Below are 27387 nucleotides of genomic sequence, written 5' to 3'. Positions count from 1 at the left end.
CGCCAAGAGAGCCTGGGTATTCGCGGATTAAAGGGGCATTCAGGTGGAGGAGAGTGTGGAACGAGCGTGTGGAACGAGCGTGTGGAACGAGCGAGAAAGAGAGAGAGAGAGAGAGGTTGATATCGCGCGAGTCGAGTACGAGCCCCGTTGCTATACCTCGACGCCACGCGTAATTGGGATTAATTAAGTGGAAAGCGCGAATTAAATTAACGGTCCGGCGTCGAATGGAATCGTGTTGCATAACGAGCCGCGGAGGAAAGAAGATCCCGTGGACAGGATCTCAGCCGTGAAGGATATAAGAGCGTCGAAGGTTACCCGCTTCGCGCGATTTCTTCGCGGAGAAGGAGCTAAACGACGATAATATAATACACCTTTTGTTTCGACGTTCGAGACTGTCGCTGAACGTTCACGAGAAACTTCGAAGTTTGCCACACATGTGAAAAGTATACGTATCTTAGCGTACGTTTGTATGTACCGTAGTACGTACAAATTTGTACAGGATATGCAGCGATGGTCATGGTGATTCTATGTGAGAAAATACATTGATAATATAGGATGCGATTTTATGTTTATGTTACTTCGTTTTCGAGTATCAAATCGATCGTAACACGATTATCAAGACAACTTGTAGAAACGAACACGATAACCGTCTCATAAGAGTTAGGGGTGTAGTTGGAAGATCTGGACAGGGATGATTTACGAATTTTTGGGACGGAAGATCCGATAGAATAATTAATGTGATAGAATTATAAAGGTTTTTTTTAAATAAAACCTGTATAACGATTAACAACGATGATATAGGTACAACGAATCAGACAAAAATAGATACCATACGTACAATCGTTCGATTATCTCGTCTCAATATTCTAAGTGCACTCTACTCTTATCGGTATTCCTCCTGTCACGCTTTTCTGCTTGTAAACCACTCTAATGTGACGTTTTCGCAATACCAATCTGTTCGATTGAAACACGTAAGAAAATCGATTTCACGCTTTGAATATCAATCGATATTTCATATCAAACTCCTTACCGAGAAGAAAATCACGAACTCCCCGAAATAACCGTAACTCGGAAGCGATCCACTTGCTCGCGAGATTTCACGTGGCCCCAGGACAGTTTGTTTAAAAGCGAGGCCGCCTGATTTCCGCGTAGAACGTAGAACGCAATCGTAATTTCCACCTGCAGCGGCGGTCGATTTGCATTCGCGTGTAACGGGGGCTAGCGAACCTCTGCTCGGACAATTAATCGGCTCGCCACGAGCTTAAAGGACTGTTATTTCGCGGCGTGTAACGCATCTAAATGAGTTTACGTGTCAGAGCCGTGACCGTCGTTTTGTATCGTGCGATAAGCCTTGTTCCTTTGGCAATTTTTCCCTCATCGTCAGACTCTCTTCTGCTGGTACTTCTCCCGTGTGATTATCTCCGTGTTTTCGCGTCGATTGAACGTACCGAAGATAATCCGATACGACGAGGATAATCGTCGACACGACTCTGAAAAATCGGAGATTCGCTGATCGTGAGAATTTTCCCCGTGTAAATTTTAATTGCTCGTTCGTGTACTTCTCATGTCGCAACACGAGACGCAACAAAAATGTCCACTTTTCTCAAAAATCTCGTGCTCTTGCTCATAACCAACCCCTGTAGAATCCTGCACCAACTACCCTTTTCACGCGTTAATCGCAGTACGACGAGCACGATCCAGTCATTTAAAATCGAGCGTAATAGTTGATCATCTCATTTTCGACTTAATTGCCTCGATCGTGGAAACTGAAAGGGCTACGTTAACGACGTCGAGTTCCAGCCCGAAGCTGGTCCCAGGTTGGACGAAGAGAGACGTAGAAGTTAGTCGCCGTTGAATGATAAAAATCGCGCGAAATTCCATTCCACCGCGGAAAATTCCGAGGCAATTTCCAAGCAGCCCCGACGTCCGCGTTTCTGCGCGCCGCTGCGGGGTGCTTCCAGGTTGAACGCGACCTTATTTAACGCGCCAGGAATTCCAGGCCCCCTTCCGCCAGGCCAGCTTCAGCTTCGGCAGCGCGCCAAAGAATTCACCCGCAAATTCCACGAGAATTCGTTCGCCTGGAATTACCTTGTTTTCCCTTGCTCGGGCGTAGCGTGGTTACAGGGAAGCTACGTGAACTCCGAGGGCATTGTTTCCTGGTTTAATTCGAACCTGGTACGTCGTTCGTCCCTTTTTCCTTCCACGCTAATTCTCTTCGGGGAGAAATGGATTTAGATGGAGCTTAGGAACGTCTCGAAGTTACATCAGATAACTCGTTAGATGTTTCGAGGGTAGTTGTCTGGATGCTACACTCGCCCAGCTTGTACGTTAGCTCGTTTCGATCGCGATTTTTATTCTCGCGGATTCAACGAGAATTTTCTATTTTACTCAAAATGTACCGTCAACTAATATTTGTTTTCCTAGCGTTTTATCCTAACGCTTTATCGTAGATTCGAACTACGCAACGGAAAAGTAGGTGCATTTCTGTTTAACGTTTGCGTCATGCGTTTGTCAATTTTTCCGAACACCTACGCAGAAGTAATACTATTATGTTTCTGTGAGATAAATATAAACGCGTTCCTTATATATAATGCATATATTTTATATCAAAAATCTACTGCTTCGAAACAAAAATTTAGTGAATTTCATTTAGCGTTGATAAGAGACATTTTACGAAAATATTTCCAACGTAGAAGCATGTTAGGAGGAGGAAGGAGAAAGTCCGAGGATTTACCATTTCGTTTAATCGATAGGCATTTTCCATCAAAATGCCCTAATCGCGCCGGCATAATACAATTATCAAGAAGAAACGCGTTGTTCGTGTGAAAAATAAGAGAAGGAGCGACAGGCGATACGAATGCAGAAAATGCGATGTCGGATTATGTATCGATAATTGTTTTGAAACTTTTCACACACACCTGAATTATTAACTTGTGTTATATTTACCAAATTTAGTTTTCTAGTTTATCGTTTACTAGTTTATTACCCAAATTCTAGTTTATCGTAAATTTCAATGTTTATAATAAATAATTAATACTAAAAAATAACGCTCTCGAATCATTTAATCTCGTGCAAAAGAATTACTATAACTTATTACGATTTACGCTCTGAATAGTCAATTAACAGAGTTCAGTCTAGCGAAAAAGCATTCCGTACACAGCGATGGTCAGCGCTGGCCGCGCTCTGTCCGTACGGACCGCATAGGCCTCGAGTATTCAGCACTCAAAGGGTTAAAAACATTGATGCAATTACACGTATATCGACGTAGTAACAGGTATAATACGAATATACGTACACGACAGATGTAATTAAGAAAAAATTAATGGTGTTGGTTAAGTTAGCAGGATCGATAACTTTAGAAGTGTCAGTGGAATCGATCGAGTTAGTCGAAGAGAATTTTCAGTGCGATTCTCGGTTCTACTTTCTCCGATTATTACCACATACCGAGGAATGTCTAATTTTGATTGATTCCACGCGGTAGTCGAGCCTGAAAGGTCGCCTCGTTAGAACTCTAGCGAGTATTTGCCTGTGCAGCGTAATTCGTTGCGTAACTGCAGCTCAAGGTGCTGCTATGTTCCATGTTTCTCGTGTGTCACGCTCCAACGTCCGGGATCTTCGGTAACGTCCTTTAACCTCCAGGCGTTACGTAACCATCGCGAAGCGACTTGATCGCGGGCAAACCTCTATGCTCGTTGCTTGACCGAACGACGAGACACGACGTGCAAATCAGTCGGCTAAGAGTAGATTGAAATCACAGTCTTTAGACCGTGCGACGTCATTCCTGTTGAAAGGTGTCACGCAGATGCTACATTCGACTGTGAGCGTTTTCATTTAAAAGGCCTATTATCGCTTTTACGTAAATTTCAACCTTCGGTGTTTCCTCCAGCCTCCGATGATTTATTCGAGAAGATCGCCGGAATGCGAGGAAATATTCGTGAAATGTAGGATAAAGCGATAAAAAAACTTGCTTAACCTATTTAACGATGATAATTCGATAATTCACGTTAGTGTAACGATACAGCAATTTAAACGTACAACTAATACAAGACGAGAATTTAATTCCACGAACGATTTAACTACACGATTAATTTAAATAAATACATTCGTTGTACCTACGCTACTTTTTAATAAACAACTGAAATTACAGTAATTACTTATAACGTACAATTTAATAAATAACCGAACTTACATCTAACGACATTTGCTCCGACTCTCTCCCTCTTTACTCCGATTCCGATCGACTCTCGCAATCGAACGATTCTCTCACAACTTTCTCGCTTCTCAATCGCATTTCACTCTTAAGCGTTTCACACGCACAGTACACTATTCTTAGCACGCGCGATCGATCATGATCGCCACGTGGTATCGCGTATTCCAACCCCTATACGTACGTATGTATTCTCAGAACAGTTGTTTATTCGTAACGAATACTTCAGCTCGATCCTCGATTGTTCCTCGTTCGCACAAATTCCCTCCCTTCGAAGCGTACTATTCAGATACGTATAATTTTCTGTGCTAGACTAGATCAGCCGCGTAGTAGTGACACACGTATGCGAATACGAGTGTGTGGAAGTATGTGGATGCACAGCGTCTCGAAAAACGAACGAATGCAACTGTTCCGTTGGCAGTGTAGTATGAAAGATGATGAGACAAAGAGAGTGCTGAGACGCGTGCAAACCTATATCGACGAAGATCCTGGCAATCGTTTATTAAATAAATCTAAAACTATTTTAATACGAATTCTAAGTGTAACGTCAGTGTTCCTTTACTCTTATTTCGGCGATTAAGATCCACAATTCCCAACACACACAATTTCTTACGAGTAACACATTTTTCGTGTGCCTATCTGGGAAGCACTGCGACGAACCAAACAACTACACACAGTTGGTATTCCACTCGAGGAATTTCTGTTTCGAGAAGTAGAAAAATGCGTTCCTTTAATCTGAATCGTTAAGTAGCGCTTTTCCCTGTATCCTCAATTAACGGTAGTAGCGCGATAGCTGTGGACATTTTTTTTTCTCTCGAAAGAGTCGTCCTTTTATCGACGACTCATGTGGGTCTCTGCTCGACTACAGGGACCCGCGTATCGACCTTCCGTTGTCGGCGATACGTCGGCCAATCGATAGTTCGACATGCCTTACACACTTTGCTACTTAGATCGTGTCCCCTCGCAGGACATCCTGCCGCGATAACGACCCCTACTCTGCGCCCTGTCCGCTAGGACAGATAAGCGGCCACTTTTCACCGGTCAGTTGAATGCCGGCTAGTTTCGTCCCCATAAAGAACGTCGGCAATTGCGTACAGACTTTTTACTTCCCGTCGAATTTGCATCCCGCCACCGATCGTTACTCGAGTTCGCTATGTACATGTACAATTTTCCTTCTGTGCAACTGTTCGATGTTTCTTTCGATAGAAACGTACAATTTTTCTTTTGCAACTTGCGAGGGTAAAGTATAAATAATTATTGAGAAATGTATAATTTTGTGTGCCAGACTAGATCAGTCGCGTAGTAGTGACACACGTATGTGAATATGAGAGTGTGGAAGCATGTGTCTGCACAGTGTCTCGAAAAACAGACGAATGTAACTGTTCCGTGGTACGGAAGATGGTGAGACAAAGAGGGTGCTGAGACGCGTGCAAACGTATATCGACGAAGATCCTGGAAATAGTTTATTAAACAAATCTAAAACTATCTTAATATGAATTCCGAGTGTAACCTCAGTGTTCCTTTACTTTTATTTCGGCAATTAAGATCCACAATTCTTAACAATAATTTTTCGCAGAAATTTGTCAGATCTGTCGGTGATTTCGTGTGCCTATCTGGGAAGCACTGCGACGAACCAAACAACTACACACAGTTGGTATTCCACTCGAGGAATTTCTGTTTCGAGAAGTAGAAAAATGCGTTCCTTTAATCTGAATCGTTAAGTAGCGCTTTTCCCTGTATCCTCAATTAACGGTAGTAGCGCGATAGCTGTGGACATTTTTTTTTCTCTCGAAAGAGTCGTCCTTTTATCGACGACTCATGTGGGTCTCTGCTCGACTACAGGGACCCGCGTATCGACCTTCCGTTGTCGGCGATACGTCGGCCAATCGATAGTTCGACATGCCTTACACACTTTGCTACTTAGATCGTGTCCCCTCGCAGGACATCCTGCCGCGATAACGACCCCTACTCTGCGCCCTGTCCGCTAGGACAGATAAGCGGCCACTTTTCACCGGTCAGTTGAATGCCGGCTAGTTTCGTCCCCATAAAGAACGTCGGCAATTGCGTACAGACTTTTTACTTCCCGTCGAATTTGCATCCCGCCACCGATCGTTACTCGAGTTCGCTATGTACATGTACAATTTTCCTTCTGTGCAACTGTTCGATGTTTCTTTCGATAGAAACGTACAATTTTTCTTTTGCAACTTGCGAGGGTAAAGTATAAATAATTATTGAGAAATGTATAATTTTGTGTGCCAGACTAGATCAGTCGCGTAGTAGTGACACACGTATGTGAATATGAGAGTGTGGAAGCATGTGTCTGCACAGTGTCTCGAAAAACAGACGAATGTAACTGTTCCGTGGTACGGAAGATGGTGAGACAAAGAGGGTGCTGAGACGCGTGCAAACGTATATCGACGAAGATCCTGGAAATAGTTTATTAAACAAATCTAAAACTATCTTAATATGAATTCCGAGTGTAACCTCAGTGTTCCTTTACTTTTATTTCGGCAATTAAGATCCACAATTCTTAACAATAATTTTTCGCAGAAATTTGTCAGATCTGTCGGTGATTTTGTGACATCAATCACATCTCAACCTACATCAGTGATAATACATCGACTCCCGACCTTCGGACACTTTTGGACACATCACCACCTTATCATCATAGCATACACCAAGGCTGTGACGCACCTCAGTCCACATCAGAGATAGGATATGGACCCCCGACCTTCGGACACTTTTCTACATCATAACCTACACCTAGCCCCTCAACATCCTAAAACCAAAACGTATATAAACCGAGACTTCACCCAGCTCGGGGAGTACTTGTTCTCCTTCTAGTTGTTGTACAACCCCTTTTTCTCCGGTTCAGTGTTTCTCTTGTAAGTGGTAAATCTTATAATAAAGTTTTATAAAGAAAAATTAGTAGTTGGGTTACGACTCAGCCTTCTTGTTATCATCCAAGTACCAACTTTACGTGACAATTTCAGGGACCTTTAAGATGTTTGAACAGAGACTCGGTTCTCTTCTCGAGCTGTAGATCTTTCTAAATATATTTCTACCTTTTCTGGTAGTAGTTTTATACTTTGGTTAGTATTAAGGTTTTAGAAATGTATCTTCACATTTGTAAAGTAGAATATCGAAGCGTTTCGTCGAGGATGGAAGTTTGGTGGAAAGATAAAATGAGACACGTTTCGTGGAACGCTTCACGAGAATGGGCTAAGTTGGAATAAGAATGGATTCTAAGAAATTGATGATTTTCTGGCAAGTACTTTTCGCAATCCATTTTTATGACTATTACCATTCTCTGGTGTATCCTGTTCCTATGTATCTGGTTTTAGCGAAATCAATTGCGTAGCGAATACCGAGAATTTCGCTTCGTCTCAACATCGAATTTTCCCACATCTACGCATCGAAATAATATTCTCCTTAGTATCCGACTAGAACTTTCCAAAGTGCATAAATTGAAAGTCTCGATGACAGATTTCGATTAAACGTACAAGTGTAAAGAATCGTTAATAAAAGAAGAATAAATCGAAGAATACCGAAAGAATCATACGTGTACGATATCCTTTCATCAAATCCTTCGATCTCGGATTTTTACGACCATTCGTTCTTCGCATCTACTTCTGCATCGTTCCACGGTCCGCGACGCAATTCTAACGAGCGTTTCGTTCGCAAGGAAGCGCGATTCTCGCGAGATCGTTCCCTATGTCGAGAAAGAATGAAGGATTTCATTCACGTTCGCCGTATGTGTGACGAAGAGAACGAAGCCAGGACGTAGCCGGCGCACCATTCTGTTTTCGTAATATTCGTTGCGTAACGGCTCGTTTCGAGCAATGTTAGCCGAGTTACGGAGCAACAGCCAGCAGCCAGCAAGAGTAATCCGATCGGTGGCATTTTATTAAGCCAGCAGCTATATACCTGCTTCTCTTTGGCCGCGTGGAACGTGTCTTACGACTTTGTTTACAGTTCTCTTGAAATGCGGCTTACGAGCGGAGGCCGTGCACCATATCTGCATAAACGCGCGCTCCACTGCGTGCGCCGTGGATTTTATTAATTTAACGGTATACGATCTCTCGCGTTTCACTGGAACTGTTCAAAATCCTATTCCTTTCCGCTGTAAACGAGCTCATCTCGCTGCCTTCAGTTTTATCAATCTCTCTCAATCAAAGATCTATTTCCAGATCTATTTCTTAATTGCTATTCCATCGTGATAGTTCGCTGGAATATTGTTTCTTCTACGAGTAAACCGCGGATTTTTATGCGATTATGGGATACTCGAAAGTGGAAAAATACACGCAATACAGGAAAGTAATACGGGAAAGTAAAACGTCGAAAGTATAGCCGCAATTGCGATATTTAGTACAGTATAGCCACATTGTAATTTCAGTAACATAAAATAGATTCAACAAAATAGAATTTTAATTTGCGCAAGTATCGACAGTTTACTGCGAACGAGGTAGAAAATGAAATTTTAACGGGGCACGAGATTCGCAATCGTAAAGCAGAAGAACGGTAATTGGTCGGTGATTTTCTCGCGGATAGAGGGGATGCGTGCACGAATCATAATTTGCAATGACAAACCTTTGTCCACGGCCGCGTCCAATAAATCCCGACACAATGGCGTAGCCCGTTCGTACGGGACCCCATTACATTACTCCTCGCGCCGAGAGGACAATGCCAGCAGCGGAATAGAAACAAGACGAAGAGTATCCGAGGGAAGCAGAACGGGAACGAAAGGGGACAAGGGACTTTAAATACTTTTTGTTTTGTTTCGATTCTACGAACGAGGGCGTTCGACTTTCTCAGGCCAGATGCATCATCGGAAGAGATATCGCAGGGATCGTTCTTTACACGTTCGTGCACGAGTATTTGTAAGAAGGTATTTACAAGCACCAAGCGTATACTTTGAAACGCTACTTGAAGTTTGAGCAACTAGCGTGAACGAAGCTCTAGATGTATCAACGACTCAAGAATCCTACTTCCTTCGCCTCATTTCTTATTCCTTCTCGTTCTCTTCGAATCTTCGCTATTACGCTTTGATTTACGATCCTCTCCGGTAGCTAAGTTAAAATCGAACAAATATCGAACGTGGCGCATAATTTACGCGTCGATGGTCTCCAGTTTCTATTGAAATTAGAACGAAAATAGGAATCCACCGAGGCTGCAACTTTTCACCACGAGTCGACCATTCATTCTGGTACTCCATCCTCCGAGAAATAATATGCAAGAGCGATATTATCGAAGAATTAATTAATAGAAGAAACTATCAAATTCTTGTTATCCGTGGCAACGTGCGCGCGACTCATAGCGGCACGAAGCAACCTTGAACACCGACCATCTTCTTCGCCGTAGCTGTATCGAACGAGCAAGAAACAACAGCGTGGCATCGCCTTGATTCACTTCCTACTAACAGCGAACGAACAAGAAAGCGCAGCTCGACTAATCCGTACGTGTTCCGAACGTGACGAGGCAAAGGGGATACTCTGGAAGCCAATAATTCTACCTCCGAGGCCAGACGCACAGAAAACACGAGTCGGCGACACATTTATCCTGCCTATATTACCGGTCCTAGCATCTCGGCCGACATTTTCGCATAATCGTCTATGCAGATCGGCCATGGAGGCGACCATGGACGATGACGTCGACGAAGGAAGTTGCCACGCGATGCAATACCAATTACAGCGGCGGACACGGTTCGGCCGTGACGTACGACCAATGATATTTTATGGGGCCGGAAGCATAGACCGCGGAAGATTAGAAATCGAACCAATATATCAAGCGAGAGAGCACACGGCCATAGCTTGTTCGATTTGGTTTCCATGCTTCTGCGCGTCAATATTTTAATTTCAAATCGAAAGACCTCTCCACACCTCGAGTAACCGTATTTCGTTTGCGAATTAATTAGATGAGCTGTGGCGAAGAGAAACGAACAAAGCGGAAGTACACTGGAATCTTCATGGTCTTATCCTTGCGTTCGTCGATGTACTACGATTATTCGCTTTATGAGGATTATTTATTTTATTTTCTGAGAATTTCTCGCTTTTGGTATCGCGATGTACCTCGTCGGAAAGATACTATTGGGCCTCGCAGATTTACGCGTTTGTGGGAAATCTAACGACGCGGAAATACACGGAACGCGTAGAATGAAAAATTCGTACGAAATATCCAAAGGACTGAAGTACCAAAAGGACCAAATATACAAAGGCTCGTTGTAACGTTTAGCGGGAATAAGAGAAATTCTTATTTGGCTTTCGCTTTTTCTCCGACGCGTTCATAAAAATATGAATTATATTATGCTCCATGCAGTCGATCGAGTTTTCTAGCGTTGTTCGTATAGCCACGGTATAATTGTTATTATACAAGGCACGGAGTTAATTTCCGAGAAACGATATTTACTCGCGTTGACATTTTGGAAATGGACACCTCCGTATACCGAGTAAGAGGTTTTAATTAGCGTGGTGTAACGAGTTTACAAACGCAGACGCAGTGTTCGCGGAGACCTTTAGAGAAATCTGCGTAAAGAATCGAAAGATTAAAGGATTGTCTTCTTCTTCCAGGCATGTATGAGTGAAAGTTTGTAATTCGCGTGGCTGCTACTTTTATCTGCTTGCAAACGTACGTTTCTCCATTATGCGGCGTAGATTTCTAAATTTAGCTTCTTAAGTAGTTTGTTCAGAGAAGTACAACAATTTGCAAGCATCAAAATGGTAGATTCGCGCGAAGATACGGACGATATATAACTCTTCCAATGTCAAGTGTTGTACGGTTTCTCTCTTGTTCTACGATAACGGTACACCGTGCTGGTTATGAAGCTTATGGCAACGCAGAAAATTACGAGGCCTTCCGCGTCATCGTCCTCGTGGCTTCGTAAATCCGACGTATTTGGCGCGAATAAATTACAAGGTGGATGTCGAGGTTGAGCCCACGTGGGCGGAATGTTGCCTCCACGGCGAAATTTCGAATTTACATCCGAGACAGAACTCGGAAGCGGCCGGAAAAGGAAATCGGGGTGAAAGGTTATCGAGCAGTGTTCAACGCAACCACGCGACGCGACGTTCATTCGGAAGCGTAAAGTAGAGAAACATCCGGCGCACTTTCTACCGCAAAAATGTTAACCTGTCGTTCACTTTGCTCGTCAACCGGAGATCTCTATAATTACGAAGTGAAATGTTTATGAAAAGTCAATTTCACGTAGGTCGATTTTTCATACTTTCGAGTACAATTTAATCCGAGTAGAAACGAAATAAAAAATATGGGACGAATAAAGGAAATCAATCTGACGAACAAACCATGAAACTTACAAGATATTTACTCGAATGTTTTTAGTATTGTTTGCACTTTCAAGCGCGTTAGGTCAGAGAGAAACTTTCTGACGACTTACGTAGATGTAGTATCTTTTTTGACTGGAACTCGAAGAAACTAAAGTTAACTTTTTGCGAGTAAATTATTCTATTACGGTGTTATTGTTTTAGTTAATTAGTACAAGTGTGTTAGTACGAGACCCAGTACAAAGGTTTCATTAAATATCGCAATAAATAGTAAACATCATAGGATAAGAAAATTGAGTGCGCGTACAATTATCGTTGAAAGCTTGCGAACGATCGGCACGTTTGATCTTTCCCGTAGGTGTGGCCGGTTAAATAATCGTAAAGCGACGAATTATCGCGGTACACGGCCGGCAGACCGTGAAGGTAAAAATTAACGAGTCGTCGACACGTTGATCATCGTCTCGCCTCAGGTGAATTCGCCGGCTATTTCAACCATATCGCGAGCCATAGCGCCAGAAACGCGGTGACCCGCGACTCCACTTGCCCGTTTCTGGATAAACAGATCCATATCGTTACCACGCTCGTTTGTAACCCGCTTGGAAATTCCAGCGACGATTGCTAACAGCGTGGAAACGAACAATGATCGACGACCTGCTTTTCTTCAATTGCTTGTTAAGCTGGTCTTTCATTTTCTTTTTAACAGGACCGCTGATTGCTCTTGCAATTTGTATAATCACTGAGATCTAATACCATAGTAGCTACTCTGTATACCGAATCATTTCTTCTATTTTTTCTTAGAAAATTAATCATCGTTTTCTTGAAAACAAAGTTAATGCGGGAATTTGTATGAAAATCTGGGTTAAATGTTTTCTTGTTTTAATAATTTATCCTTTAACGAGTCCTTTCGCTTGTTGCAGATGTATATATGTGCATATATTTCTATATTGTGCTTTACGACTCACGTGTTTATCCGTTTCGACCCGTGTGATGTTTCATTTATAGACTCGATTGGAATTCAAGAAATTTTATTTTGCATGTTTAGTAGACTCGTCGGATCGCCGTGACTCACATTTTCTTGAGCTGTGCTGTAATTTTTCAAGGTCTGGGTTCGCTTGATTTGCACAAACCCGTCTTCTATATTCGCTGCGAGTCCGTGATTCTCATCTTTTACGTTCATTCAAATTCTGCCTCCTTCTTGCATTCGTTCCAGGTCTGGTCTCTCTTATCTTTCTCGAGCGAGACAAGCAGACTGCCAAATGTTTGTCGAAAATGTAAGATACGTGGAAAAGTAATAACTCTCGAAGTAATTCGTTCGAAATTTTCTGCCACTCTGTTACACTGTCGAAGGGTTGGTATAAAGCGTTTTATCTCGAATTCCTGAGAAATATCAACGATTGAAGCAATCAAATCGTTAAATATTTAACGAAAATGCTAGATGTCTCGACGATACGGAAATATTAGGTCGTCCGGAAAGTGTCTTTCTTTCGCAAACGCGTTTTTCACAACAGTGCACGTTCATACAAACGTGAAACCAAATCTGTCGCGGTGTTTATCTCGACAGAACAAAATGGATCGTACGTAATTCGACAAAATAATATAAAACAAAAAACGTTGTCTATTATTTGCACAGAAAACGAAAGAAACTTTTCGGACGACCTAATAATTCTAACATTTTCTAAATCGTGATTTCTTCAAATTGTTCGTCGCTTTATTACACTGTCGAAGGGTTAATCAGAAGCTCGTACACTGAAGTCTGAATATTCATCTTCGACCACATTTCCCTCGAATAACGATCATCTTTTGCATATGCTGTTTAACCTTCATCGGCCACGTTGACTCGAATTCCGCAATCGTGTTTCGCGTTGAACAGGTTCCCCGAGGACTCGCCAGCCCGTTCATCAGGCTACGTTCGATAATCGAGCCCTCGAATGTTCATCATCGGGTAACCGAACACAGCGAGCGCGACCTTCTCTACGATGATTTATCGCATCGTTTTAATTGGCTGGCTCTCGCGGCGCTGAGCCCTCGATGCGTTTCGTTTAACAAACGGTTTAATTAGAGAGGCCGCCGATTTTCCCGCGAAGAGAAAACGTCCCCCCGTCGTTCAACGCGTTAGATGAACACGCCAGATATTTTGTAACCAGTTAGTCACCGTGGCTACGCGCCGCTTTCATCAAGGTCGAGGATTTCTCTCCCTCGACTCTTGCATACGCGGGCTGATAACGTCGAACCTGCTCCCGACCACACGGCTCCAGATTCCCCTGCTTTTTAAACAACCTCGCTGATTTCTCTTGCAGACGATGTTTTCTCTTTTCCCCGCCAGTCGAAATAGAAACGGGCTGACACTGCTATTCTTTCCACTTCGTCGTTGTTGCACGCGGATCTTAATTTTTGCATTCTCGTTTTTAGATAATCGGCAAATTGACAGATTTATATGATATTTGCAGATAATTAATGGGAAGATGTTAATCCGTAGAGGATGGAAGAATTGGAATCTTTCGATTTTTAAGAGGTTAGCGTTAGGAAAGATACCACCGTACCTTTTGGGAGGATGAAAAAGTGGAAATCATAGTGCACGTAGGAACTGTACGTGTAAAACACGTACTAGAAGTTGAAGAAATTTAGCGGTATGTAATTTGCCTGTGGAAATCTATCGAGTAGAGAAAAATAGAGGCTAAATACTGTTTAACAGAAAGGAGAGAATCTATTGGTATTTAAGTTTCAAGAAATTGACTGGTATTAATGGCCTACTATTCTCGTATTTAGCATTTATGAGATTTCCTCAGGGTTGTATTCATAGGTGAGAGGTATACAAACCGGTCTAATTATAGGTTTCCCGATATCGGGGGCGGTCCCTAATATGCTTTGTATCGGTTTAGTATAGGTCAGGTAAACGTATACCGTCTATGGTCTTTCAGCGTGAATAGAAACTCGTGATACAAGAATCTTTCAATAACAACGATCAAATTCTTCAAGTGCTAACGCATTGCATAACTTTTTCCTTTATCGTTGCAAATTCTACAATTAAATCGTTTCGATCGTAGCTTAAAAAGAATGTGTCTACGAGAACGATGCATTTAATTCGTCAGAGTATTTCGTTCGATTATTCATCTTTTATCATTTAATCCAATAAATATTTAATAGAATCTAGAAAGAATAAAGCTAGACGATGAAACGATATTCGCCGGAATATTTCTTTGCAGCATCCATTTTCACAGCCAATAAATGTTTATGTACTGTTCAAATTATCCTAACCGCTCCTCACAATGGTTCAGTCCGGTAAACGTTAACCGATTAGCAAGACATCGACTGAACAAGCAAACACGAGCGTTCACAGAGTACACGGGACATTCGTCGTTGACTTTGCCGGCGACTTTCACTCGACGACGAGAGTCCTCCGGTGCTTTCTCCGATGCACCTGTCTAGCTTTAATTAAATGCGGTCGGACGGCGTTGACTCGATCGGCTCGTTGCATTTCGGATCGATTGCGCGTCGAACGTGACCGCTCGCACCTGTGTGCACAGACCAACGAGATCGAGATCGATTCCACGTAAAGAGCCGCGCGTGTAACGGTAGCCGTTCCCTCCTACGAGAACAAGTAGATCTTTGTCTCCTACATATTTCCCATTCTTCCACAGAGAATTCTTTGGCTGCACGGCGATAATCAAATAGCAATAGTGATTTATTAATATAGATGACGCCTTTGTTCGTACACAGGCTTATTATCAAAGTACTGTAGACCGAACACCTGTACACAGCTTCTTCTACGAACGTATTTAATTGCGTGTTATACTGTACGAAATATTTCCAAATGAACTTTTCCGTACAGTGGTCCATTCGTTTGGAATTTTCACTTGTAAAGAATCACATCGTATCGAGTATGGTAATAGAAATCTGGCCAGTTATGTACGGAAAAGTTCATTCGAAAATCGTTGTTTTCAATTTTCACGAAAATCCGCTACCAATTCTAATTAGAGATTTCCATACAGTGATCCTTTCGTTTGGAAATTTCAATTGTAAAGAATCACATCGTATCGAGTATGGTAATAGAAATCTGGCCAGTTATGTGCGACACAGTTCATTTGAAAATCGTTGTTTTCAATTTTCACAAAAATCCGCTACCAACTCTAATTCGAGATTTCCATACAGTGGTTCTTCCATTTGGAAGTTTCAATTGTAAAGAATCACATCGTATCGAGTATGGTAATAGAAATCTGGCCAGTTATGTACAGTAAAGTTCATTCGAAAATCGTTGTTTTCAATTTTCACAAAAATCCGCTACCAACTCTAATTCGAGATTTCCATACAGTGGTTCTTCCATTTGGAAGTTTCAATTGTAAAGAATCACATCGTATCGAGTATGTTAATAGAAATCCGGCCAATTATGTACGGCAATCTCGAATTAGAGTTTGTAGCGGATTTTCGTGAAAATTGAAAGCAACGATCTTTGCACGATCTGTCTGATTCAAGTTTTTTCTTCTTCTGCGAGTATCCTATCGTATCGACGAGAATTATAAGCGATCGACATTGATGGCGCATAAAACGATCGATGTTCCGATCCAACGTCACGCGATCGCTATTATATAAAAGCAAAAGCATCGAAAACCTGCACGAGTGGACAGTGTCGTGATGTTGAGACGATTCCCGATACGAGAACGTATCATGGCCGTAGTCTGCGTCGATCGTGACGGATATACGTTGCACGGATACGATGATCAACCGCTAGGAAGTGCACGTAAAGCTGTAACGACCGATCTCGTCGTAGATTATTCTATCAAGAGTGCCAGCAGGCATGAACCGATGAAAAAACGCGGTAATGATTAATTAATGGATCGTTGTTGGTCTCGTAGCACGAATCGATACACATCCGATAGAAGAGACGAGATAACGATTGAGACAAAGACGATTGAAAAGGGAGAGACACGATAGATGTTCGATCGATCGATTTCCGACGCGTACGATGACGGTGGGTGTTTCCAGCCACCGATGGGCCGGCTAGATCGTGGCGCGCGATACATACGGTAAATTGATATATTCGCGCAACAGGAAAACCACGCCGGTAGCCTACATTCTTGATAAGACACCGTGACTAAACGTTGGCCTCGGTGCCCGCTACTCCTTATGGACGGTTAGGTGGTCGAAGATAATCGATAACCAGGAAGTACCCTGGTGAAATTGGAACGTTCTGAATCGGACCAACGGTGGATAACAGATCTGATTCGCAAGGTCGATGAGAACACCGCGAATCGATTCGTTTTATTCGCGAGTTCGATCATGTGGAAGGATCGTTGTCTCGCTGGAAGTATCGTTGCCGTACTTTACAGAAATTTATGATACGTGTTCGTAAGAGAGGGATAAGTAGGAATAGGCGTTGAATTCGGACGTAATTGGGTGTTCTAGAAGATTTATCAAATTTTATCGTTGTCGAATTGCGACGATTTACGGATTGTATTGGATTAGAATATTTTTGGAATTCCTAGGGAAAATTAATATCGACTGTTATCGAGACGGAAGCGTAATTATTGGATCGTGCTCCTGTACCGTTTCAACTTAACGTTGCGAATCTGTGAGAGAACTCGATCGAAGCAGACAAGGTAGTCGGGGTACTGAATTGGCGTGGTAGGGAATGTTGAAATTCCTGCGGCACGACTATCCTCGAGGATCACCGGGAAATAGGATGGACTGGAGTCGTAGTTGTTTGATCAGGGAAATCGCCAGCAGTATCGTTAGGTCACGTTACCGTTGAGGTCAGATTGGTCCCTTCAGCAACCTCGCCCATTCTCAGCTGGTACACGGGAGCTTAAATGATAGCGGCAGCCTATGCATGGTAGCACGCTACGCTATGACCACGCCACGCGAGAATCGTGAGGTAAACACGGACACGGAGTCGAAGAAGATACAAGCTGATCGGTGACCAGGAAGTCGCACGGGAAGTCGAGACGTTCGGTGCCAAGTTACCATGTCACGAACACCTTCTATGCTTTTTTTAAAAGATCTCTTTTTCCCGATATTCCTCGTGTGATAATTATTAATCTTTATTAAGAGATGTTTCTTAGAACCTCACGTTATGGAGTAACTTCAAGATTCTTTTTTTATCGTCATCTTTTTCGTCAAAGAATAATTCGATCGGGATAAGATTTTTACAAACGTTCGCATTAGAGTACTTTGTTTCTTTTTTATTGTATCCGATCAATTGTACTTGTTCATAATTACTCGACTATCTAGTGTTATATTAACGTGTCTACAACAACTATCTCTGTACGTATAGATCTACTGGTATATTAAATTTGCCTGAAGTTTTCCTTGAAATTTTCCTTGAAATCCGAGACTCCTCTCGTTATTGGTATTTTAATTTTGTCTTTTTTTTCAGGAATTTATTTTATCGAATATTGTATATACGTTTTAATGATGTTATCCAATACGATCGCCTCGGTTACACGTACGTTGGTTTCGCGCCAACCATTCCGCTCTAAATCGTGATGGTATCGCTCGACGTTACGTGCATCCTCGCGCTGAACATCAGCGCGCATCAACGCGTGCTCCAACGATAATAAATTCGTCCGCGTTCGTTCTGGAAGCGCGACTCGCCTCCTCGTAGCCGGTCCCCGCTGACTGGACCGCTTTCTAACTTCCGTAATCGATGGATCTGCGGAGGGAACGATCGCGACGCGATAACGCCGCGGAGAACGGCCGGGAACCGGTGATTTCAACGCTCGGTGAGGAAACCTTCCCGGCGAATACTAAATAAGCTCGCGATGCCACCATCCTTTTACTCACTATGCAGATTGTGATGTTGTTTGCATTTTTATCTAGAGCTATTCTTAGCGAATTTTATTTTTTATTAGTCGATTTAATTTATCCAGCCGTTTTTCTTTTTACTTCTCTCTAACCCTTTTAATTTACTTTTTTCTTTGTCGAAAACCGTTGAAATTGAAAAGCGTCGTTCTTTATGGCGTTTTTATCAAAAGAGCTTTTAAATTATGACACAATCGCCTATGTTTAACTGATGTTATTCATATTTTTCAAACGTTGAAAAGAGTGGCAGAAACATATACAGGGTGGTTGATAACTGGTGGTACAAACGGAAAGCGGGTGATTGTACGCGAAAAAAGAAGTCGAAAATATAGAATAAAAATTTTTCGTTTGAGCCTTTGTTTTCGAGAAAATCGTTGTCTCGATGAAAAATTTACAAAAAAAAAAAGAATCACCCCCCTTCCGCCTGTACCGCCAGTTACCAACCACCCTGTATATTTAATCAAAATCAAATTTAGAGAATCGATATTGATTGACAGCGTATTAAATTCTAAAATCTCTCTTCTATGAAACATCTAGACTGCCTGCATTCATTTTGCACGATTTCTATGACTAGAAACTTTGGCATACGATGTAGTCAGTTTAGCAACGATTGTGTGTAGTCTTGTGGCATCGTGCAAAATTCAAGTACGTATAGTGTGAGTTTAGTGTTCATTAGGTTTAACAGTCGGATGTTTTGGATTAATGCTTTCGCTGTGAGCGTTATAAGCAGCGTGGACGACGCGACGCGTAGTTTCTCAAGAAAATCGTGTCTTCGGTTTTGTCTTAGTCATACGATTTGCATGTAGGAACGTAACGAGATACATGAATCATACTCAAACGTTCTATTGTATTCGTTCTCTGATGTTTTTTATGACTTTGCTATATTTCTCTTATCTGTGCATCGTTGTACACGGCGTGCAGTACGCGGGAAGCTGAAGCTTCTAATTATGCGAAACTTCATTGCTTTCGTGACACGAATCATTATTCAAATCTTACAGGCAGATTTTTGCATGAAAGACCACGTATTATCAACGATATATTTCAATATTCTGAAATTCGCTCTTAACGAGCATGCTATTAATCTCTCGCTTGATAATTTTGAATTATTCAGGATACGACAGTGTATTATTAGCGGTGATTGTAATTACTTGGACAAGAAATAAAGAAAAAAAAAAAGGAGAAAAAAAGAAGAGGTCTCGAAAAATCGAAGTAGTAAATAAAAGATCATAAGACGAAGGATTAAAGTTTGACGATGATAAAAAATTTATCAATAGTGGTGTGTTCACTCGTAAACGCGTCAGTACGAATCTATATTATACGAGATAGAGTTGACATAAATTAGAGACGTGTCTAAAAGCGTGTCTAAGCGTTCTCTGGATCGTAGCGATGCGAAATTCCGCGTGTCACCGGTGACAAAGTGGTATGTTCACCTTTTTTATCCAGCTTCCCCCTCGAGGAAGCATCCCGTCCCGGATGATCGACGCGACGCTGGTGTGCCGATGAAACCAGAAGTCCTTGATCCGTGGGCGATGCAAAACGATCGTCGCTATACCCGGAAGAAGGTGCGGTAGGTCAGCGTTCCGAAGTTGCCTGTGTCGGACCGATCGATACTCTCCGTGGTTTCATTACCGTTATTTGATAAAAAATTGTACAAGTTTCGGTATTTCAGTACCTACAGTTACCTATAATCTTAAGAGATATCATTCAACGAAACGTTTCTCTGTTTCCGATTATTTGGAATATTTACTTGGAATATTTACTTACGCAGTGATTTATAATAAATTAATATACTGAGTGATTTAAAATTAAGCGATTACCTTGTAGTTTCAGCGAATCGAAGCTAAAAAGTATTATAAATCATATAATATTTTTGGTATTCTAGCGTCTTCGATTCATTCGTATTCGATCGAGCGATTTTCTAGGACTGCGAGATAAGATGCGATCTAGAAATCTTACGAGGCAAATCTCGTTTCCTGTTGTTCTTTATCGCGGTACGTTCGTAGAAACGCATTTGGCGGGACAGATACAAGTGTTAAGAGAATGAGCCCAGGTCGTTATCTCGGTCGTAACTGTTGGAACGTCGGTGATTTTACTCATCGATGATCGAAATGAACAGAACGGGTTGAACCAGAAACAGCCTGGTTGGTGGGCGGTGTTAACGACCGGCTGTTCAAACCAGGAAGATGTGGTAGGTCAGGAATATGCGGGTCCCTCGATGCACGAAATTACGATGCACGCTCGAGAACAGACCTATTTCCTTACACAACGTCGACCGACTTTGATTACCAATCACGTTAACTACTTTTTTCTCTGCTTCTTTGCCACGCTATTCAGCGTTTACTAAATACATCCATTGTCTGGAAAATTAGAATTTTGATCATCTACGAAAACATCGTTGGTATCGAAAGTACCAATTCTTCGTTTTCCTTCTTTTCGTCCTTAAATATTTAACGCAATCCTATGCAGAATTTAACGAATAATTTAACCTGCACACAATCTACGTCACTATACACTCAAACGGTATAAACCATCAACCTAATCAATTTTAAGGTCAGACCCTACTTTATCTCTTTCTTTCTTCCCTCATCTGAAACAGTTTCTATTTAGAATATAACTACTACCATTATGCATTCAAAACAGTTCGAGCCATCGATCACACTGAATCAGTGTGAGTAACAGGAACACCAACCCCGATTTTAAAATTAACATTAGACCCTACTTCGTCATCCCTTTCCTTTTTCATTCACGAAGCTTCCCCTATTGTCACGCACATGCATAGCCGCTTGGAAATTTAAAGCGCGTTAGAACTTGGAAAGAAACAACGACTTCCTCAAGCGAATATTTTATTTCCAATGCCGCTATTAACACGATTTTGTTACGGCATTCAGACTGCGAAGAATATTTTCAAGCGACGCTTGCAATCGCAATATGTTTGTCTATCAGAAGAACGTAGATAGACGCGTTGGAAACTTTCGGGCGAAAGTAACGTAAAAATATGATACCGTATAAAAATCAGCAGTCTAGCAGTCGTAAATCCAAAGCCGCGTTTGCAAACTGTTCCAAAGTATGGCACAGTAGCCGAGCGTGCGCCACTGGGAGAGGGATTTTGCGGATTTTCGCACGTTCCCCACGAGGTCTATTGAAGCGAGAAGCCACGGCGCGGAGAAGCGTTGCAGCTCGCTAGCTCGCGAGCGTTCCACGAGGAAGAGATTACGGGCTCGTTCCGTGCTTTCTCTCGCGCCGTCTCAATCCCGCGGCATTGTTCGTCCGCTTCTTCTTCCTCTTCCTTCACGAACAGATCTTCCCACGCACGTGCCGCGGCTCTCGCGTACGAGGCCCGCTGAATAATTACCAGATGAAGATACCGCCGCCTCGTGTAGGCTGAAATCTCGCCTCTCTCTCTTTTATTCCGTATCCCTCTTCTTATCCTTCTTCTTCTGTTCGTTCTCGGATGGAGGAGGATTTTGCAACGGTACCTAGGCTGCCTGTTTCGACGACAACGACGACGTCGCCGTCCCTTCGCGAATCATCAACCCACGAGAATCGACCCCTCGTGAACTGTAACCGTTTGCAGGGTGCCGGCGAAAACCAGTCACAGTTACGCGGTTAAGTTTCCACCGGATAGCTTCATTCTACGCGCCCACGCTTATCGCCTCGATATCGTTGAGATAGCGTGGTGAGACGCGAAGCCGCGGAAAATGTAGCCCTTAAGATGTAGGTTGTAGTGGCACTCGATAGCAAACTATGACCGGACGACGGCAGAGCAGTGGTTAGCGCCGTTTCAGACCAGGTTCAAATCCTGACACTCGTAGTCCGATTTTTTCTCCACGATTCCTAACTGAGAAGAAGGCAACCCGGATGAAGATAAAAATCATGTACCAGCAGCAGCACTGTCACCGACCCTACTATCCACCTCAAGGTGATCAGTGTGGGCGATCGCAGTGAACTGTTAACGCGATAATCGAAAGTGAAACTGAGCGTCGGTGAAGTGCGAAAATTTTCAAGCGTCTGGACGAAGTAGCCGGAGTTGTTGGATTTTTCTGGGTCTAATCTCGCTTTAGCTTTGACCAACGAAGGCGATTTCTCGATTACGATCCTTTCATATTTTCCTTCAATTTGAGAAACGTGGATTGACAGTGACGCGAAGAACCTGGCAAGTTAACAAAATAGAGGGAAGCTCGCGACGAATGACGGGCTGACGCTGTACGGCTTCTTTTCTTAAGCTTCGTTCCTAATTAACGACCGCAGCGTGCTAATTGTCCAGCTGCCACGTCCAGAGACTTAGAGATTCCTGCATGTAAGTTGGACAAGTCCAGCCTCGCTTTCAGTGGAATTCTTTTCACTTGATGCAATAAGCGTTTCCACGAAAACGACCGGGTGTCATCGAAAGTGAATTCTTCGCGTTCTTCGTCCCTTGTTCCGGACTAATCGTTCCTTTTAACAAGTTTTCAAGTTTCTAAAACTACTCGCGTTGAAGATACACCGTGATATATAAAATAATCTGAAAAACGATCAATTTTGCCGAATTTTTTATCATATATTCTTGAAATAATCAAATTTCTGTCTTGTATTATTACATAGATGGTACGTAGTTCTGCAAAGTTATTAGAAGAATTATTAATTTCGCAGAACTCGTCGTAAATATTTTAAACAAACATCGCATTTTTGTTCGCGAAATATATCACTGATAAATCCTTTTTAATTTATTTTTCAGAGATGGCAGAGAAGATGGTTCGTTTTGTACGACGATGGAGAGCTGACGTACTCGGTGGACGAGCACGTGAGTATCGTTAAATTATCGTTTAACGCAAATTCTCGATTCGATACACTCGTTGCAAACGGCCAATCGATGCGTTGTCGAAATCCACTTTGCCACTGACAGATCCGTTTAGCGTCCCGATACGGTTTCATCCAGCGAAAATGATCGTTCCACTAACGAAACGTTCAGCGTACCACTCGAACGCGTTAACAACACGAAACACCGGTCTTTCTTTAACACTCGAACGGTCATAACCGGAATGAACGTTCTCTGCGTTCCTTTATCACGATCATAATGGCTCTTTGTGCTCGATATACGAAGGACGTTCAGATGCGTATCATTCAAAAAGGAAACTCATTGTGCAGCCATGTCGAGAGTGAAAGTCCATTGATTTAGACACTCTTTAAATATTCTCCCCGCTATTTAACTCTGTAATTCTTGCAAATTACTATGCGGTCGTCCTTCTGCAAGGATAATGGCCATACTTGGATTAAAGCGAAAAATTCTAATCCATTTTTTTCTAATCTTTTTCTCGTAACCAAACGAAGTTTCGATTCGAACGAATTATTCTTCCCCAAAATATTTCTATCCTTCGTTGTGACAATTTCTACCGTCGAAATCGTTAATTAAATTCCCTCAAAATACTTCTTTTAGTTGCTGAAAAAATTTCCAAAGCCTGATATACGAAGTGTATTAAATTACCAAACTTCCAAAACTTCCAAATATTTCGTTCGTTCGACCTAACTAACTGAACGCAATCGAGTTATCAAAAAATGGGAAATGCAAGTCACGGCAATATTACTGCGAATTCTAACGCAAAGAGGCGATATTCCAGAGCGTACAAAGCGGCGCGGCGCGAATAGCGGACGGTTATCATCGTTGAGGAATCGTGAACTGTCAGGCTTGGAACATTATGGCAGGCAGTGAATCAAAAGCTGCCCCTTGAAGCGGCTCCCTCGGAGTCTAGGAGCAGCAGAGGTCGGAGTCAATTGTAGTTAGCGGCCAAGCACGGCCATCGTCAGCACCATCAATACCATCGACATCGTCTAGGCCGACGTGGACGCCGGAACAGACGCGAATCTCGCTGCTGGACTCTTCCTCTTTGACGTCGATGGCCGTGGTTACGTTGGAAACCGTCAGAATTGATTTAAACCCGGACTGATGGCTGAGTAAAGACCGTAAACTGTGTCTTCCGCGGTTTTCTTTAACGGTATGGACATTGTACTTTACCTGACAGATACGTCGGAAGTCTTTTTGCAAATGTTTCTGAATGGCTAAATTGTAAATTTAGACGTGTTCTTACGCGTTCACTGATCGAGACATATACGTCGATGAAAATTATGGAATTCCAGTATAACATAGCCGGAGATTTTTCTAATTATCGAATCGAATTTCATCGTCGATCAGAAATTATCAGATATTTTATCAAAGTTTTTCACCAGTCGATTCGAGCTGTTTTTTTAAAATTAATTGTTTCTTGCGAAACGCGTATCGATTTAAAAATTTCGCCACTTTGTAATTGTTGCTTTCAAAACAAAGTCGACTGACTGACCAAAAAAGGGAAAATAATAATATCAGCAGCTTTCTACCTGAACCAATCTTATCCCATCGTTCAAGGTCTCCGTCTCGATATTATTTTCCCATACAACGATTGCTGATCTCGATCTAAAAATAAAATTATCATCTCGTGGCGTATTATCGATCTCGACAAAGAGTCCTCGACGAACCGACGTTAAGTATCCTCAACAACATCGATCTTAAGGACTCACGTTACCATATTATGCATTCGATAATGTATTGCCATACAGAGATTGTCACTTTCCTTTGGTCGAGGAGGATCGAACTTTTAACTGGATACCAAGGCGGTCCGTAGTTTATTATCGGCGCCACGACACGCGAAAACGAAATTAAAATAACGACGTTTGATGGGGGATGGCATTACGATACGGTGCTAAAGGATTCGCAATGGCCGATTTGCGCGCGCGCCCGACAACTTGGCCATCACCGAAGCCAGATTAATGGTTCGGTCGCGAGCCTTAAGAGGGCCATTCGTTTCGAGAATAATCTCGGTCGAAAAATGCGAAAAGATAATGCGCTACGTACGGCGAATGCGTGTCTCTCCCTTTCTCGCCCTGTTCTTCGTCGAGTCGTTCTGGGCGTCCTTGAGATGGAATGCGAAATTGGGCTAACAGGTCGGAATCATCCAGACGTTGCTGGCGCTTCGTACATCGTTGCCAACAACCTTTCCCCCGTTTTATTTATAATTTATTTACAAAAATTCTAATTATCTTGCTTTGTCAAACTTCTTCCGATCAAATTTCTCTCCGAGTAGATAAAAAAATGTATTCGAGCTAAGTAGACGATTTAGTGGACGGCGGACTTTCTGTGTATAGAACATGCGAAAATATACGTATAAGATGTTCAAAGTACGGCGCTCTTTATAGCGTTTCACAGGTAAAACAATCTTCTATGTAGGTTCTATTTTTTTTTATCCACGAAAACGTTAATCTCCATAAACGTCCACGGTCGAACGACAACGAGATTGTAAATATAGAAACTTAACGAAACTTCAGAAACAGGAATATCCAAATCCTCCTTCGTCAAACAAATGTACACAGAGTCAAGCATACTCGATCACTTGCATCTTGCTCGACCACGTAAATACGAAAACTCTTCTCGCTAAGCCCAGCATCTTCGAAATGCTCTCTTCTCTGTTCCAGTCGCAACCAACGAATCACCGATCGAAAAAGGTAGACGAGGAATGGTAGCGTCCCGTCGCGAGCATTTATCAAGGTTCTCTGAACGGGACAGGCGTAATCCGTTCGATAGGGCTGGCGCGGGCCTAATAATCGATAGTTAATTGGAATTGGCATTTCTCAAGGGAACTCCTCTCGCTACCTGTTCGTTCGTCGAATGGCTGGCGCGTATCTACGCGAAATGGCCACCGGTGGCCAATTATGCAAATCCTCTTACGGGAAAAGGACGAACCGAAGCGCGGGGGATTAGTCGTTTGAATTGGAAACGATTAACCGCGTTACGCGAGCGATCGATGCGGTTCTCGCAATTATCGCCAGAGCGATTTTTCTGCTCGAAGATCGAAGAAAGAAATTGGATCGGCCGATCCGCCATTAATTACCACGAGTACTTACTTACTCGCGATAAAGCCGCGAGAGCGCGAACGATTCGTTGTCTTCGTCGTCGTCGTTGTTGCGTCTTTTCTTCCTTTTCTCGATCCGTTCGCTTTCTTTCGTCATGGCTGAGGATGGCCTCTCGAGGCGAGCTGATCACTCGCCCCGATTACCAGCTTCTACGCTCCGCTTGATTTACGCGCGCCTAATTAAATGAATTAGCCACTTGACACCGGCGTAAATTACGAGTCGATCGTAGCCTCTTTATAACATATTTCGATGGTTCCCGGGATGATGTTACTGAGCGGGACGTTGAAACTCGAAAGTACCACACTCGACGAACACTCCGGCTTGGCTAATGTTTCTTTAGTAGCATTAGCAGAATTTGTAGATCGTGAAGTGTCAATGAATATTCGTAATCGTGATTCGTATTTTGCAAGTGAAACGCAAATAACATCTTAATACAGAGTCGTGAACGCGCAGTCCTCTCGTAAATAACAATTTCTGCAAAACCATCACCTCCATCTAACGTCATCTTGCGAACAACTTGGTCAGCAGGGTTTACGGTTACTCGCAATTAAACTGTACTGTAATTGGCGCTGGAGCACCGTTACGATATTAACGCGACCGGTAGGATAATCGGTAGAATCGTAGGTGGAACAAAGGCGTCGTTAATGGCCGCGTTTTCCCCCGGTTATTATTCTCCACGCTATTACGTGCACGGTTCATTAACATTTATCGACGACGCAACCGTTGCGTCTCGCCTGGTCTGGCCGATGGCTATCGTTTAATTGGGGTCAGCTGATTAACTTGGCGTTTAGGCGAGCGAGTAGTTACGTATACAGAGCCTTACGAGGGGGAAGAATAAAAAGAGAGAAGACGATGGCTGGTTCGCATTGTTTGTTCGATGTCGTTATCGGCCTCGTCATCTCGACGTCGTTCTGGCGTTCTGCAACGTTACCTCATCGACGACACGTTTCCTATTAGTCTCGCGGCCTCAGACGGCTCGATCACGTTAACGACAGCGTGAAAACGATCCATTCGATGGGACTTTTGTTCGACGATTTGCGCCATTAAGCGTTGCCTGGCTGCACCCTTCGTATGGGATGCGCCGCGATCTTGCGCCTCTTCAACCAAGAGGGGCGTTGCTTTGTGTTATGACATCGTGATAAAAAATGGTTTTGGAATTTAAGAGGCTTTGCGGTGTCGGCAGAGCAAGCG

At 42.7% G+C, this 27387-nt stretch overlaps 1 protein-coding gene across 4 annotated transcripts in view; it reads left to right on the top strand.

Annotated features, from left to right (window-relative positions):
* The window catches only part of LOC100747526 (protein outspread), a 216490-nt gene that overhangs the window by 100630 nt on the left and 88473 nt on the right, over positions 1-27387 (top strand). For all 4 annotated transcript variants that reach the window (XM_024367622.2, XM_003489422.4, XM_024367623.2 and 1 more), the window contains exon 4: positions 22994-23059. In XM_024367622.2, the coding sequence (XP_024223390.1) occupies positions 22994-23059 (66 nt within the window). The remainder of the gene's footprint in view (positions 1-22993; positions 23060-27387) is intronic.

Source organism: Bombus impatiens, unplaced genomic scaffold, assembly GCF_000188095.3.
Source record: "Bombus impatiens unplaced genomic scaffold, BIMP_2.2 scf_0321, whole genome shotgun sequence".
NCBI classification, from domain to species: Eukaryota; Metazoa; Arthropoda; class Insecta; order Hymenoptera; family Apidae; genus Bombus; species Bombus impatiens.
The sequence above is the reverse complement of the archived record's forward strand: the minus strand, read 5'-3'. Positions and strand labels throughout refer to the sequence as shown.